The sequence below is a fragment of the Macrosteles quadrilineatus genome, unplaced genomic scaffold (assembly GCF_028750875.1).
Source record: "Macrosteles quadrilineatus isolate MER2022 unplaced genomic scaffold, UCM_ALF_1.0 Scaffold_142__1_contigs__length_272657, whole genome shotgun sequence".
Taxonomy (NCBI): Eukaryota; Metazoa; Arthropoda; class Insecta; order Hemiptera; family Cicadellidae; genus Macrosteles; species Macrosteles quadrilineatus.
The window spans coordinates 249,995-266,077 of NW_026542735.1; the positions used below are offsets into that span (position 1 = coordinate 249,995).

A 16,083-nucleotide genomic window follows, 5' to 3' on the forward strand; every position below is an offset into this window, starting at 1 on the left:
GCGATTTTTCGCTTCGCGAGTGCCGATAACGCCGTTATTGCGAGCGATAGGTCCGCGAACGCAGAAGACGAAGTCATACCGACGATCGCGCCGTGACCGCGGAGTCCTACCGACGATCGCGCCGTGACCGCGAGTCATACCGACGATCGCGCCGTGACCGCGAGTCATGAGATCGCGCCGTGACCGCGGAGTCATGCTGACGATCGAGCCGTGATCGCGAGTCATACCGACGATCGCGCCGTGACCGCAAGTCATACCGACGATCATGCCGTGACCGCGAGTCATGACGACGATCGCGCCGTGATTGCGGAGTCATACTGACGATCGAGCCGTGATCGCGAGTCATACCGACGATCGCGCCGTGACCGCGAGTCATACCGACGATAACCCCGTGACCGCGGAGTCATACCGACGTTCGCGCCGTGACCGCGAGTCATACCGACGATAGCGCTGTGACCGCGAGTCATACCGACGATCGCGCCGTGACCGCGAGTCATGGCGACGAAAGCGCCGTGACCGCGGAGTCATGCTGACGATCGAGCCGTGTTCGCGAGTCATACCGACGATCATGCCGTGACCGCGAGTCATACCGACGATAACCCCGTGACCGCGGAGTCATACCGACGATCGCGCCGTGACCGCGGAGTCCTACCGACGATCGCGCCGTGACCGTGAGTCATGACGACGATCGCGTCGTGACCGCGAGTCATACCGACGATCGCGCCGTGATCGCGAGTCATGACGACGATCTCGCCGTGACCGTGAGTCATACAGACGATCACCCCGTGACCCGCGAGTCACAAGTTACTATAGGTACCTGTAAATTGTTACCCATTTTTTGGTTTTTATAGATCAGTGCCACAAATGGTAAAAATTGATTTCGTATGTCTTTTTTGGTAACTGCAATACAGTACTTTCTTTTTATGCACAGAAAAAAATCCCGTCCCGTCCCGTCCCGAAAATTGGGAAGGAAATAAAAATCCCGTCCCGTCCCGTCCCGAACTAAAAATTCAATCCCGTCCATCCCTAGTAATAAATCAATAATCGCTGGTTAAATAATGTTATATTTTACAAGGTAGGTGAACTAGAAACAAAATACCACTCACCAATGTAGACAAGTCTTCCTTCATTGGTCCTTTGGAACAGAGGGACAGTGAACGCATCTGAACCCTGTGGTAGGGAGGACTGAGCCCAGTTGGTGCAATTGACCTGTAACAGTTTATAAAAGTTGTATTTTATTGTATAGCCTGATGCATTTTATATTTAATTTTTCTGTACTTCTTTGTGTTTTGAATGTTAAAAGAAATTTGACAAATCAATGAATTATTACTAGTCTAAACTTCAAAATAAACTGGTTTGTTATCTGTATGTTGTACTTAACCTAATTTTTTGCGATTTTTTAATGTGTTATTAACCTGTGGGCTCTAATTTCAACTGAACTCCACTCTTTTTCAAAATACCAATATTTTACTTTTTATTTATCTATTGATCTAACCTGGGACAGATGATTGACGTAGCTCGACATCAGCAGTGGTGACTCCACGATGGGTTTGTTGACTTGCATGTGTAGATTGACTAGAGCAAGATCCTCCTGTGACGACACTGCAGATATGAACGATGTGCTGGATACAGAGTGGGTGTCTGACGAGTCCAGTAGCATAGCGGAGGCCTCCTGTAAACACAAGTGAGATTTAGATGTGTGATGAGTAAAGAAGTAATCAAGGTCGTTGATAAGTAGAGCAAGTTAAATGATGAATAATCAAGTGAGTAGAGCTGATGTCTCCAGCCTACGGCCTGCGGAGACACTCGTCACTGATAAGATTTCATTCACTACGTAAAAGTGAACCAATGGAACATTGTCAATGGAGGTTAGCCACAGGAATTGAATGAACTCTCAGCCCGTACCAGATTCAAGTCAAATTCACTGTCAACCAAACTCACGTAGAATTCCCAGTCTCCAGGTCAGTAGTGGTGACCTGGTGGAAACGCGCGTAACAGCTGTCGGGCAGATGTTAGCAGATGTTACAAAGTTAATTAGTTTAAAGGGCATAAGGCGGAAATGACGTAAAAATCCGGAAATGGCGTTCGATTTGAGCTGACGTCACGATGGATGATCATATGATGTTCAAGGTCATTTGTTTGTGTTTTAAAAAAGGAAGCTACCCTACAACACTTATAGTGTAGGATAGCTTCCTTGTTTTGTTTATTGTTTATTTGTATAAAACATGAGGAATGACAATAACTTACATACTATTACAATTAATAAGGAAAACATGTGCGAACGTACGTATCTAGAGTGAGCGTCTGCTAAAGTGTAAAACGAATGAGTTTATTGGTGGCCTTTATAAAGGCCGTTTTGTGTAGCTCGGCGACGCTTGTGTATTTGGATGTTTACTTCTTCAACTCCTCTATTGTATTATGGAGCTCTTTCCATCTTGCCATGTCTGCATTGTGCTCGGCCCATTCGATGTCGTCTCGAGGCTGAGCGCACCAAACACGATCAAATTTGCGTCGAATCTCTTTCTCCTCCTCTAGCAGTTGAAGTAGTTTTTCTTCCTTTCGTTTTCGCTCCTGCTCTTCTGCCTCGATGCATGCTTGGTGTAGGTCAGAGTCTTCAATATCGCTTTTCCACTGTTGTTGTTGTCGTTGTTGTTGGTTGGCCATCTTGTGCAAAGTAAACGAGAGAGGTTGAGTTGACTGGTGAAGAGCTGGATGCGAAGTGACTGTTGCGAGTAAAGAAGTGCAGGTCCCTGACGAAGTGGGCGGAGCTAAAGCAGTAGGGGTGGGGGAAAGTAGTAGAGGTGGGGGAGAGCAACATGAGGGCATCATTCCATCCGTTTTAAAAGTATTTTGATTCTACGTCCCTTGTCTTGTGAGTGATGTTTCAGTTTTTCTTGATACGTTTTACAATTACATTGACAATAGGAGAAAGATTCACATTTTTTACAAGCCATTCCATCTACTTGACATTCAGGTGTTTTGAAACACTTAAGATTACAACAATAGTATTTTAAATCGTATTCCGATTTGTGATCAAAAGATGAATTGGAATTACACTGTGACATGTTGCTCGACTGAATTCTAAAACAAGAATGAGAAGCAATGTGTTGTGAGCTTCTATTTATAGTGCAAGAGTCAGCAGCTCTCACAAGTTAGTCTACATTTTTCCATAGTAGGTTAACCATTTGTGTTAGATCGTGTATGTAATTTTGATGCTTGTCTTGATATGTTTTACACCTACATTTGCAATAGCCAACAGACTCACATTTTTTACAAGCTTTTCCATCAACTTTACTTTCAGGCTTTCTAAAACATTTTAAATTACAACAATAGTTATCCAAATCGTATTTGGATTTGTAAACAAAAGGTAAATTGTATTTACGCTGTGACATGATGCTCGGTGAATTGTTAAAACAAGACTGAGAGCAACTGCGTGTAAGACCTGTTATTTATAGTAAAAAAGTTCAAGGTCATTTGTTTGAATTTTAAAAAAAGAAACAACATATCAGCATATAGAATTAATTATATGCTGATATGTTGTTTCCTCTTTTAATTTTTTATTTATTTTTTTTAATGACAAAAACATTTAACAAACATATGTACATAGATGGTTATTTACAGAAAAAAACTTAAAACTAACATTGATGGGTGATGTGTAGAGATAGTTCAGTGGAATTGTTTCCGCAAACTCCGTGTGATACCAAATAGAGGGATCCTGGTTGAATACCTCGCAGGTCTTCGTTTTGTAGTTGCTGTACAAATCGTCTTGGAAGATAAACTTGAAATTTCGGTTCATCACCTGGTGAAAACGGTGCCTCGCTCAGTGATGCTAAAATTGCGTCTCCATGTGAAGTTTCTGTCTTCTTCAGCTCGTGAACGATGTAGTGTTTGTGTTCCTTCAATTCGTGACATTTCTTAGTACTTAGAATGCTGGATTTGGACTGGGTGTTGAACTGATCCACCAAAGACTGGAGAAACTGTTGTGAAGCCATTTTCTTGATTAGGACTACCCTGTGAGATGTTGCCTCTGCGATGTCTGGAGTAATACTGATGAGGATCCTGAGACTGTCCACTGTATTTATAGCACACGTTCCCCCCTCCACTGCTATTTCCTTCGTAATACTTCCACTGTTGCTGTTTGAATTTATTTTTGTCCCAATAGTGAAGAACTAGAAAATTAGCTAATCGGTATGCGTTTTGTAGTGCACATTGTGTTACTGTGCGATAAGAGTGATCTGTTAAAGTACAAATAGGTCCATAATTAATTTGATGATCCTTGTCCATTCTTATGTCGAAAACATCGTGATATGTATATTGTTGTATCCATTGTCTTTTTTCCGATCCTCTTGTATAAATATGGGAAAACTTGTTAGAAAAATGATACATGATATTGTTCAAGTGCTTATAGCTTATCAATCCTTCGTTCCACTGAATATGGTGAAAATGTTTGGTTATCCATTTGTTTGTTCTTCTTGCTTTGTCATTCAATTGGTTTACTGAAAATGGAGCTTCAAATATAAACGGGTATACGACATGTGTAATCAAATCTAAAATCACTAATTCTTTTATCACAAATTCATCTTTGTTATCACGAAATGCTTGAAATTCTATTACACAGGGTTTTATATCCATAATGTTTAACCCTATCTACACACCACCACGTATAGTGTTCAACTGAATTCACACCGCGCCTTGGTCACTCTTTTATACTGTTTTTCTTTAATTACACTTCTTGGGTTGCTGGTTCTTCTTGGTTTATAGTTTCATATTCTTCAACAGCTTCTATCGCTTCTATCGCTTCTTCATCAATTGATTCGAAGTTCCTTAACTGTCTCCACATACCAACTTCATGAGGCAATCTATTAAAAATAGATGTATCCACGTGTCCGTATAATATGGTGCTTTCCGGTTGTTTTTCCAGTGTATCAATTAAATACTCTTTGATGATTGAACTTGAGAATACAAGTTGTTTCATATATCTAGAGATAGGAGACGTTGCATGCATTAAAATGTAGAATTCTTCACGTGAGAGTAAAATTTTACTTTCATGTTGAGTTAAATCTCTAAATCGTACTTGTAGTGTTCCACGATTCTTTACTATGTCAATTTCATTGTCAGAATCCAAAAGTCGAATATTAGTTTTCCTTCCGCAAACATTAGTATTTAAGTAACATTCAATTAGATTTAAATGTTTTAGAAAAGATTCCCATGCCGTTTCAGAAAATATAACCATTTTTGTACCATGCTGCAAGATTACCGTAGGTGTATATTCCGAAGATTTCATTAGTCCAGCTGTTACACTTTTACCCAAACATAGTGAGATAGGATAGTAAATGCGTAGGAAAACTTCTTTCAAAATATTAATTGGGATTGTATCTTCATCTTTCCGCTTCCTTTTAGTGCCATTTTTTTTAGTTTTTTCTTCTTTTTCTTCCTTGTCCTCCTTGTCTTCTTGTTTTCGAAACTTTAAAAACTCTTCTATTTCATTGACGATTTCTTGATGGTTTTCTTGATCCAATAATGCTGCTTCCTCTGCATCCTTTTGTACGACTGATGGAGAACTCATTTTACTCATGATGTAGTGTAGGATGTTACCCATTCAACGAACGAGCAAAGACTGATTGGTGGTGTGCGAAGCTCCTCCTTTTATAGCCGACTGGTGGTTGTGGTGAAACTCATTTACAACACTGTTTTGACTAATCCCGTCAATGGTGTGTACGTTACAATTTTATCATGCAAAATTAAACAATATGCAGATGTTGCATCAGGAACGTTCTCTTCAAACTCCATTTCTATTTTTATATCCACACTTGATGACTTTACAGATTCGTTTTGTTTTGAACAATCTATTACAATTATTGGAGCTTTTGATTCGTACTGCTCGGGAGACAGTATCGGGGTGTTTGTTTTCCCGTAGTATGAACTTTGGAATCTAGCGTACATATCATACAAAACAGTGTACCTCTTCTTAGTGAAAGAAATATTAAAGTTGTCGTAAGGGAAAAATTGTGAATTAAGAAACACTTTACAATTTGTTAGTTTGCAATGATCGAAATGACCGGCATTAGCTAGTATATTATTCCTTTTTTTTGTTTGTAGTGCAAATATTACATATCTTGCTTTTTCCAAATGAGTAGATGTTTTTACAGTCCATGTATGTCTTTGTGTTTTAGGTAAAACTGGATATTCATGAAATTCCCAACTTCTGAATGGTATTACAATATCTCTATCTGATTTCAGTTGTCTCAACAGTGTTATTCTATGTTCGTCATTTAATCGCACATGTGGTACTCTCCAAACGATTTTGTCCAAAGTTAAATTCCAGTCTAAATTTGCATCAGTGGTTCCAGTTGCTGCGCAAATAGTATCCTTATCATTTGATGATCTTAATAACACTAATTCCTGTTTCACATTTATTATTACTCTTCTGTAATCTTCAGCAAAGCCTAGAAATAATTTCAATGGTATGTAGAAATCAAAGTTCCCTGCAGAATCAGGGGTGATTGTGTCGTTATCGGGTGCAACCCATCCTCCAATTCTTAACAAATTCTTCTCGTTTTGTGTCAAAGATGCTAATCCTTTTAATGTGCTTGTTAAACCTACTTTCTTTGTAGAATCCACAGTTACTCCAGATATTTCATATCTAATTTCATCAAATAAAAATGCCATTGGATTATTGATAAAAGGAACGGTGGTTCCAGCTGTTCCATCTTTTTTTGTTACTCTTCCTTCAATATATAGATAACTTTCGCACGGAAGAGTGTAAATATCCTGTTGTTGTATAGGAATTCTAATTTCATCATTATTATTCAATTTTGACGAAGCGTAGGGGTTGTGCGTGTGATACTCCTTTTCCCATAAAGTCTCGTCGAATGTCGGTCCTTGTGCTATATCCAGTATTTCCATTTTCAATGAGTTTTAATCCAATATCCTGTAAAAACCGAATGTTTTCAGTAGTTAATCCTTTTGCAGATGATGAGCTAGTTAGGTGTTTACCCGACAACTCTCTCTTCTTGAATGACAATCCCATGGTTTAGGTTGATGCTTTTATGTGAATCCTGATCGTAATACGTTCTTCTCTGAAGTCTATGAGGTTTCCGTCTTGATCTAGTATGTTCAACACGATGTCTGAAACCACACTGGTGTTTAAGGGAAGGTACACCAAGTTTTGTGGCTTTTCCACAATCTTAAAACCTGGGGCGACTGTCGGATAGAATGTGTGCAATATATGACTATTCTCTCCATCTCTGTATGATCCTTGTATAATGTTACATGTAATGTCTATCGTATTAACTTTCAGTATTGTTACAGTTTTATCACCAGAATAGGTCTTTTTAGGTTCTAGTATTGGAGTTGTTTCAGAAAATCCCAATAATCCTCCAATTGAATGTTTTTGAGTAAAATCAATATAATAGGAAGAAGTTATTTCAGCTTTCATGGTATTGTTATTTCCTCTTATTGTTATATATTCTTTTTCTGATTCCTTTTGAACAAGTTCGTTAAGTTCTTCGTTTTTCATTTGTTTTTGTATAAATTCGTTAATATGGTCTATTTCGTAAGATCCTGTCGGTAAACTAATTTCTTTCATTGGTGTTAATTCTCCCAAATTATTTTTGCTTTTGTAATAGTGTAATTTGTTATTGACTCCTTCAGAAATATTTGGAATAGAATTGTATGTTGTTAAATCCAATAATGCAGCTTCCCATAATCTTCCTTTTTGCAATCGTAGAGCTGGAAATAGAATACTGCGCAGAGTTGATGAAGTGCCGGTCAATGAGACCGTATAGGAAGACATCTTAAAGTTGACTAACGCTTCTAGCTAAAAAATCTAAACATAAGTGTCCGCAAATTGTTGTATCGTCAGGTTGTTCTCTGTTATAGTTGTAAAATACTTCTTTTGCTGTGCGAAAGTAACGTTGAAGCTCTTTAGGTGGTGGCATATTACCGTAACTATCGAAATAATAAATAATTTGATCAAGTTTTTTATAACATATCCAATGAGTGCCAGGACCTTCACTGTTTTCTAAATTAACTATTCCAGTCTCATTTTTCCATATTTTACCGGGCAATGCATCTTTCATAAACACTCCTCTAAAAAATGGTATTTTCATACAAGAAGCGTATATAATTAATTCTTTATTTGTCAACTCTTTGTTTGGAATTAGTATTTGTTTTTTCTTGTTTAATACACACGGTATGGTCTTAAGTATAATCCTCCTCCTTTTTTTATCATTGACCATATTGTTGGTTTCTTGTTTTTTTTATTTTGATTATTCCTTCTTTTCTTTTTAATACTACCTCCTTGCTTTTTAACCGTTCGTTTTCGGCCTTTCCTCCTCTTTCCTCCTCCAAACGTAGTTTTTGTCTTCATTGCTGCTGTTACTGCCAAAGCTGCTGCTTTTTCACCAAAACTTGCGTCACTAGATTTTACTCTTTGCCAAGCCTTTTCAGCAAGCGCTCTATCCGCTATGGATCTATTTTTTGTATCTGCAAACTTTGAATATGCTATATCGTGCTGTTTGCAAGCTTGATCTAGTTTATTTATTCCAGAATCTCCTCTTTCCAGACGTTTTTTCAATTTTGTTCCAGGTCCACAGTATTGATATCCTCCAGGCAAATGCAGTTCTACTGGTAGTAAATCTATTGTTTTGTTAACAATTGCTCCAATTGGTTTAGATAATAGAGAAACTGCTGATGATGTCAATCCTCTTCCTCTCTTCAAGCTCTCTATATCACGACTGATGTGCTTAACCTTTGACATCTCTATTTATAGGGGAATGTACCCACATCGGCTTCACTCCTCAAGTGTTTGACAATGAATGTTTCATTTACGAATTGATTTCTTATTATGTACCTTTATCCATCCATATTATATTTTTTGTATTTTCATCTTCTTTGTTATATTTTGAATATGTTGTATCATTACATGTGTGTACTTCTTCATTTTGTTCATCTTTTATTAACACTTGCTTTTTTATATTATCTTTCATCTAATCCAAAGTCACCGCTTCGTGAGGTAAAACTGCATTGTAAACATTTTTCTAATGGTGAAATCTTTCTACAGGTTTAGTTCTAAGCATCTTTGTTTTGCTAGACATAAAATATTGCTTCATAATGACCCTATCAATCCATTGATCTCTATTATCTGGATGCACTTTGTTATGTCCTGGATGTGCTGGTATCATATTGTGAAAATCAAACATTACAGTACCCAAAAGTCTAGCAAGATAGTTTACATTGACAGCATTATCCATTTGTTGCGGATCTTCAAGATTTGTAATTCTTTTATTATTACATGTGTATATTTCTTCATTTTGTTCATCTTTTATTATACACTGGCTTTTTATATGATCTTTCATCTGATCCAAAGTTACCGCTTCGTGAGGTAAAACTGCATTATGAACATTTGCTAATGGTAAGTTTTTACAATCAAAAGTGGTAGTCTTTATATTATTATGTTTATATTCATCGGTTATTACAGGAACTTGTTTAAAAACTACCACATCTTCAGGATTTACTCCACCTTTTACATTAGTTATCTTTTTGTTCTCAGCATGCCAATTTCCATTCTTTTGTAACATGATTTGACTTACAGTGGCAGCATCTGTTGGTTTTAATCCTTCTTTAACCTTATGTAATATTTTACCTTTGCAATCAATTTGTTCATTATCGTGAATAATACAATTATCTTTAACATATTTGAGGTTAACTGCATCCGAATCTTCTTTAGGGTATCCTATATCATTTATAACAAAGTTATAAAAAGAGAATCTATCTTCTTTTCTTTCAGGGATTATAGAATGTAAATATCCTTTATTGACTGAATCTTGACTATCGACAGGATCAGCTAAGTTTGTAACTCTTCTGTTTTTAACATCGTAAACTTCATTATTAACTTGTAAAGTATTTGACAGTTTTGAAAGTAAATAATCTTTGGTGACGGAATCGGTGTTTTCTATTGGTTCACCAACATTTGTTATTCTATGAGACTTAGCATCATAAGAGTCGTTTTGAAGTTGTAGGTTCAACAATTTTTCACTTTTTAAAGTTTTCAAATTTATTGCATCATTATCATCTTCTGGATCTTTTACAAACTTCAATCGTTTGCTGCTTATGTTATAATCTCCTTCAGCTGTTAATGGTAAACTATATCTTTTACCATTGGATTTTGGTTTTTCTCCAAAATTGGAATACCTTCCAAACTTGTCCACGCTCATGATTCAACTGAGTTCCCTCGATTCTTGTCCTCCTTTTATATGCGATGATTAAGCAATAATCCTTCGATTTCGTAGTTCATCGATTAAAGCTACCCATTCATTGTCCAATCCGGTATGACCGGCTTCCATGGCTTCATGTAATAATCTCATTCGATCAACCAGCTTATTGACATCATTATAATATATTATGTTGGTATTGTATAGACTTTTTAATAATCCTTTCCCTGAAGATGTAGGTTCGTTGGTTCTTGGTCTTTTGTGTAACACATTTAATTCAGCTGTAGATATAGCTCTTCTTTTAAGTTGAGATTTTTTCACTTGTGTTGGAAAAAGATCAGCTATGACACTTGTGTATTTTATTGATCGATTTCGATAAATGGGCAAATCTTTGGAATACTGCTTTTTATGTGCATTTGTATCATTTAGTATATTTTTAAACACTGATAGGTCTTTTTTGGTATATTTACCAGGTTTGTTTTTAAAAATAAGTTCAAACAGTCCTGTTGTACCTTTATATTTTTGGTTACCAATAAGGATGTTATCGTTTTCATCAATATCCAAATTACTGTCTCCAATCATAATACCATTGTCTTCTAGTCTAGCTCCATAAATGTGATATCTTCGATTAGCCTGTGTTGAATGTAACATGTTTAATAAATATTTTCTGCCCAAATTCCCTTTGAATGCTATGTTTGTGCTTAATGTACTTAAATTTGTAGGATTAGTAGATCCTTCTTCTTGACCTGCGGAAAATCCTTCCTTTTCTCTTGAATCTTCAGTTTCTTCTGTTTCTCCTGTTTCTTCTGTTTCTTCACTTTCTTCGCTTTCACCACTTTCTTCAGTTGATTGAAATTGTTTGTATTGTTCATAATCTCTTGATTCTTTTTCATACTTAGAAATCGGTAGAATAGCATCTCCTTCGAAAGGTTTTTCAATATTCTTAACTAATCTGTTTAAAGGATCAGTAACGGGTTTAAACGTTGATTCTATAAACTTTTCTCTTTCGCTTATACCTAACTTCAGAGCTCTGTTTTTATGTCTAATAGAATCACTAAGTGATTTTATTTCTTTTAAGAGCTTTTCTTGACTTGCCATGTTTACAGTACGAAGTGTTGATTTGAAATAGTGATATTTAGTGAAGCAGAACGTATTTATCAAACCCTATTCTATATCGTCCGTCTTTTATGGCTTGTTCTTTCATAATGACCAAAAATCCATACTTTTCTGCCCATGCTTTTCCACAAATTTGTTTAAACTTATCAAATGACATATCAGCATTTACATGATCGTTATATACGTGTTTCAGGTTGGTTTCATCTTGTTTGAACAAAATTATAACATTTGCATTATCTCTGATAAGCTGCTTTGGAATTTTACTGTATGTTTGTCCTATATATATGCTGTCGATATTATTATGTCTTCCCATGGCGAAATAGTTCCTAATAGTATCATGATTTTCACATGAAACGTCATCAAATAGAAATACTGAATATGGTTTAGCTTGGTTTGGTTGCAAAACTTTATCACTGGCGTTAAATTTATAAAAGTTAACACCTGACACCTTCGATATGATTTTCTCCAACAATTGATACTTTGGCTGATGTAGTGACTTTGAAAATATGTATAAGTTATTAAACCTCAATCCTTTAGGATTTGTAATCAAATTAAATACGACATTAGTTTTTCCACAGTTTGAAGGACCACTTATAATACATCTGACTGTGTTTGGAAGTAAACTACCATGTTTGCCAGTGTTGATTGTGTCGTTATCAACAGTGTAATCATCAATATTACTAATGTTGAATTGATCTTTATGATGAACAATCTCCATCTTATTCGAAATCCAATGGTACAATGAGCTGTTCCCGTTAAATTAGGTCTTTTATAGGTATCCAAGAATCTTCTGTTTTGTTAAAACCTAGCCATCGTACTTTAACTTGGTCTTTTTTCCTTTGTAACACTTTTTCAACAAGATATACATCACCTACTGTAGATTTCAATAATTCATGTCCGTAGAACGCACCTTGTAACAAATTGCCTTTATTATCCTTTAATATGTATGTTTCTGGTATAGTTGGTTGCACTTTGTATATGGTAAATACTTCATTTGTCCAATTAGGTAGATATTTTTTAGTAAATATCGTTTTATACTTACTTATTCGAACTTTATCATTTACATTGAATTTTCTAGGCTTCTTTATTTCAACTTTAGGTTTTGTATTGTGCTTTATTCTTTTTAATACAAGTTTAGCATTTTTCTTGTTTACTTCATTTGGCGTCATCCCAATAGTTCTGTGAAACCTGTTGTTGTAATCACTTATTAACATTGGTAAAATATCAATCCATAAGTAGGTTCCTCTGTTTGAAAACATTTTATACATCGCTCCTTTTAACGTTCTATTAAATCTTTCAATTATAGCCGCTTTTTTTTCAGATTTGGTTGAGTAGTGGTTTATGTTGTATTTTTCCATTAACTCTGAAAAACTTTTATTAAAGTATTCTTTGCCATCATCAGTTTGTAAATGTTTCATTTTGTTTTTATCTCTCTTTATAGCGATTTCCATGGCTTGTGTTACGCTTTTACCAGTTTTATCCTTTAATGGTAATGCATCTGCAACTTTGGTAAAACAGTTAATCACTGTAAGTATATAATTATGTCCTTTATTTATTTTACTATATGGCCGCATTTCAATCAAATCTGCTTGATACAAATCATTTATTCCTTTTACAGTTGTATTTCTTCTTGGAAAGTTTACTCTTGCAGGTTTGTGTAGCTCATTTACAACGTTTTCTTTAAAAGCCATTATGTTGTTTTCACTGTCAATGTTGGCAAAGTAATGATTTTCATTTTTTCTTGCATCTCCTTATATAGGTCAAGGTCATTCAAACCTTGTGTAAAAAAGGGGGAACACAGCGGACAATGCTGTGTTCCCCCAATTTTACGGAAAGGAGAAAGGATAAGTGGTGTAGGACGATGAAAAGGTAATTAGTCGATAGGGTTAAGGGAATAGTGACCAAATGGAAGTGTGTGGATCCGGTCTGGTAGGATGTGTCGTTTGTCATCGTTGCAGGAGAGCGCCTTCTTAACTTCTGTCACGCTGTACAGTTGATGATTATAACTCCTGATTGTGTTGAAGTGTGCAGTTATAACTTTATCTTCATACAACACTTGCTTGTAGTCTTCAAAAAGTACATTTTTCTTCAAATACAAATTCTTTACACCTTTTGCCTTTTTTATAATGTTGTCATCATGTAGTTTCACAGCATACAATTTTGATATAAGTGCTACGATTTCTTCAAGTAACACCCCGTTAGCCTCATCTTTAAATTTCCCTAATACTTTCTTGTTTCTGTCTTGATCGTAGTTCGGATGATCTTTAGGATAGTCAGAAAAATCAAATTCATCTTTATATACAAATGTGCGAAGATCTTTATACATATCTTGAGTAATTATCTTGTAAATAAATGCATCTGTATCCATGTAAGTTATAACTATGTTCTCTCTTCCATAATGTGCAACCATCTTGTTGTAGTGAAAATCATACATGTGCGTTTTCGATATATCTAATATTGACATTCCTATATACAAAGGTCGATCCATTTTTATACTGGTTTTCTTCATTGATACGGCAACAAGGTTTTCATTAATGATTACTGATGATCCAAAGTTAGGTGTCTGTACAAGTTTCTCCAATTTCCTAGCATCTGTTACAAGTTTTACATTTTTGTGTTTCCTTTTATTTTCCAGAGTTTTACCGAATATCGCATTGTTCATTAATTTAAAAAAGTCCTTCTGGAAGGCTGTCGTTGCTGCTGCTCTTCTTGTAGTGTTGGAATCGATGTAGGGTTTCAGCCAGCAAGATTGAGAAAATTCCAAAACTCTGTGTACTTTGGTTAGACGAAGTCCTAATTCAAGTGCTTGTTGTACAGTCCAAAAGTGCGCTACATATCTTTGCTTGTTATTTAAATTCATCATTAATTTAGGATGTTTTCCAGTTGGTGAAATTTCTGTTTTTGGTAAAAGAGGAAGATCGTAGTGAAGGTCGTGTAGATGTTCTGGGTATTCGAAATCGCAGTCTAATATATATCCTGTGTCACCATGTTTTGGAATTTGAACTATATCTCCAATTGACTCTGGGTCGATCCATTTAAAGTTATCGTATGGAAGGGGGTTGGACATTGCCCATCCATACAAATTGTTTGCATCAAAATACCCAAGATAAACTGATGGCTCTTGCTGGTTGTAGTTTGGCAGATCTTTATTGTTGGCTTTAACATGTCTTACAACGCTTTGAGTCAATCCTCCTCTGACACCGGACTCAACCATCAGCACCATATCAATATCTGTTAAAAGTTGAAGTTTGCAATTGGTTTCTTTTAACATCGCCTGCCAAGCTAATCCTGGAGAGGTGTAAGAATGAAGAGGGTCTAATCCGTATGCTCCCAAACAGGTGTTTCTGAATTCTTCCATCACATCACCAAGCAGAGTTACATCGAGTTTAACATAAAAATCTGAATAATCCCCTAATGTTTCCATATCAAGTTCGTTCCAAACTCTGCATGCATGTTGGTAATCTTCTGGTGATATTTCTGAATTGTTCAGCTTGTTGGTAAAGGCTTCTGGTGGAGGAAGTGATGTCTCGTCAAATCTGTGCAATCCATCGATGTAATCATAGGGGAAGACTCCTTTTCGAAGAACTAAATCCAATTTGTTGTTGTCTACTATTTTACTTGTTTCTATTAAATTTTCTCTTGTCAAATTTTCTGATAGTTTCATAAGACTAGAAGGCATAAATCTGTAGGAGTCAAGAAATCTGAGTTTCATTTTACCAACCTTTTTTGAAAAACTAATAAACCTTTCCATCGTTACGGCTAATACATCAATTTTACCATTGTCCCTTCCTAATTCAGGTATTATAAAATGTCCATCATAGCCGCTTAAGTTGTGCATTACAATTGGAATATAGTTAGGAATTTTATAGTTTAAGTTGCAAGCGTTACACGCAGCACCTCTGTAGCTTCCAGTCAGATGGTCGTGGTCATGCACTTTATGATTATCTTCTGTAAATGTTTTCTTGCACAAATAACATGATGTTGATAAATCGTATTCTTGAACTTCATCGGGTGACATAGGTGTCATAGGTTTTACCTGTGTATAAATTGCCTCTACTTTTTCAGCTATATTGTACAGCTCGTCGACAAAGTGTTTAGCTGCATCTTCACCACGATACACTTTTGGTTCAGCTGTCAGTCCATAATCTTGTAAATATTCTTTGGAAAGTGTTGACTTGATGAGTAGACAAAAACTGTTGGGTGAATGTAGTTGGTACTTGTTTCTTCTTGATGTGTCCTCCTCTTGATGTTCTAATGGTAGTAGAGTAGATTCAAAATCAGCATACACGACAATAGGAATTCTATATTGATGAACTACATTATTAAACTGTACAAATGCTCTATCAGCTGGTGGTAGGTTAATCTTAACTTCTTCATTTCCATTGCATAACCTTTTATGTTCTAACAACCATTCAGACCCTCCATTTCTCATAGATTTGTTCACATGACAGAAACATCTTTTACAAATTGTTTTACATCCCCCATGCTTTGAAATCTGGGAAGTAACGAGTTTGTTAAAGTTCTTAATATATACATAGTGCGATATTTCACCTTTCGTAATTAATAACAAGTCAGTGTGATTATTTAGTTCGTGTGCACTTATACGTAGAGGATATACATTGTTTGATGAATCTAAACCATATATATTTACAGAAGCAGTTGGGTTCTGTTTTTCAAACTTGGTGATGTCTTTGATTTTTACAGGGTAGCTCATTCCTTGAAAATTATAATTGTGCTGCACTTCTTTATATTC

The 16,083-nt window shown here is 36.0% G+C and overlaps 1 protein-coding gene across 1 annotated transcript in view; it reads right to left on the reverse strand.

Moving 5' to 3' along the window:
* Positions 1 to 2,826, reverse strand: part of LOC128982159 (bridge-like lipid transfer protein family member 1) — an 86,066-nt gene extending 83,240 nt beyond the window's left edge. The window contains exons 1-3 of the mRNA XM_054401217.1: positions 2,584 to 2,826; positions 1,496 to 1,672; positions 1,107 to 1,209 (exon numbers count right to left, since the gene is read on the reverse strand). Of these exons, the coding sequence (XP_054257192.1) occupies positions 1,107 to 1,209; positions 1,496 to 1,672; positions 2,584 to 2,826 (523 nt within the window). The remainder of the gene's footprint in view (positions 1 to 1,106; positions 1,210 to 1,495; positions 1,673 to 2,583) is intronic.
* Positions 2,827 to 16,083: the final 13,257 nt, after the last annotated feature.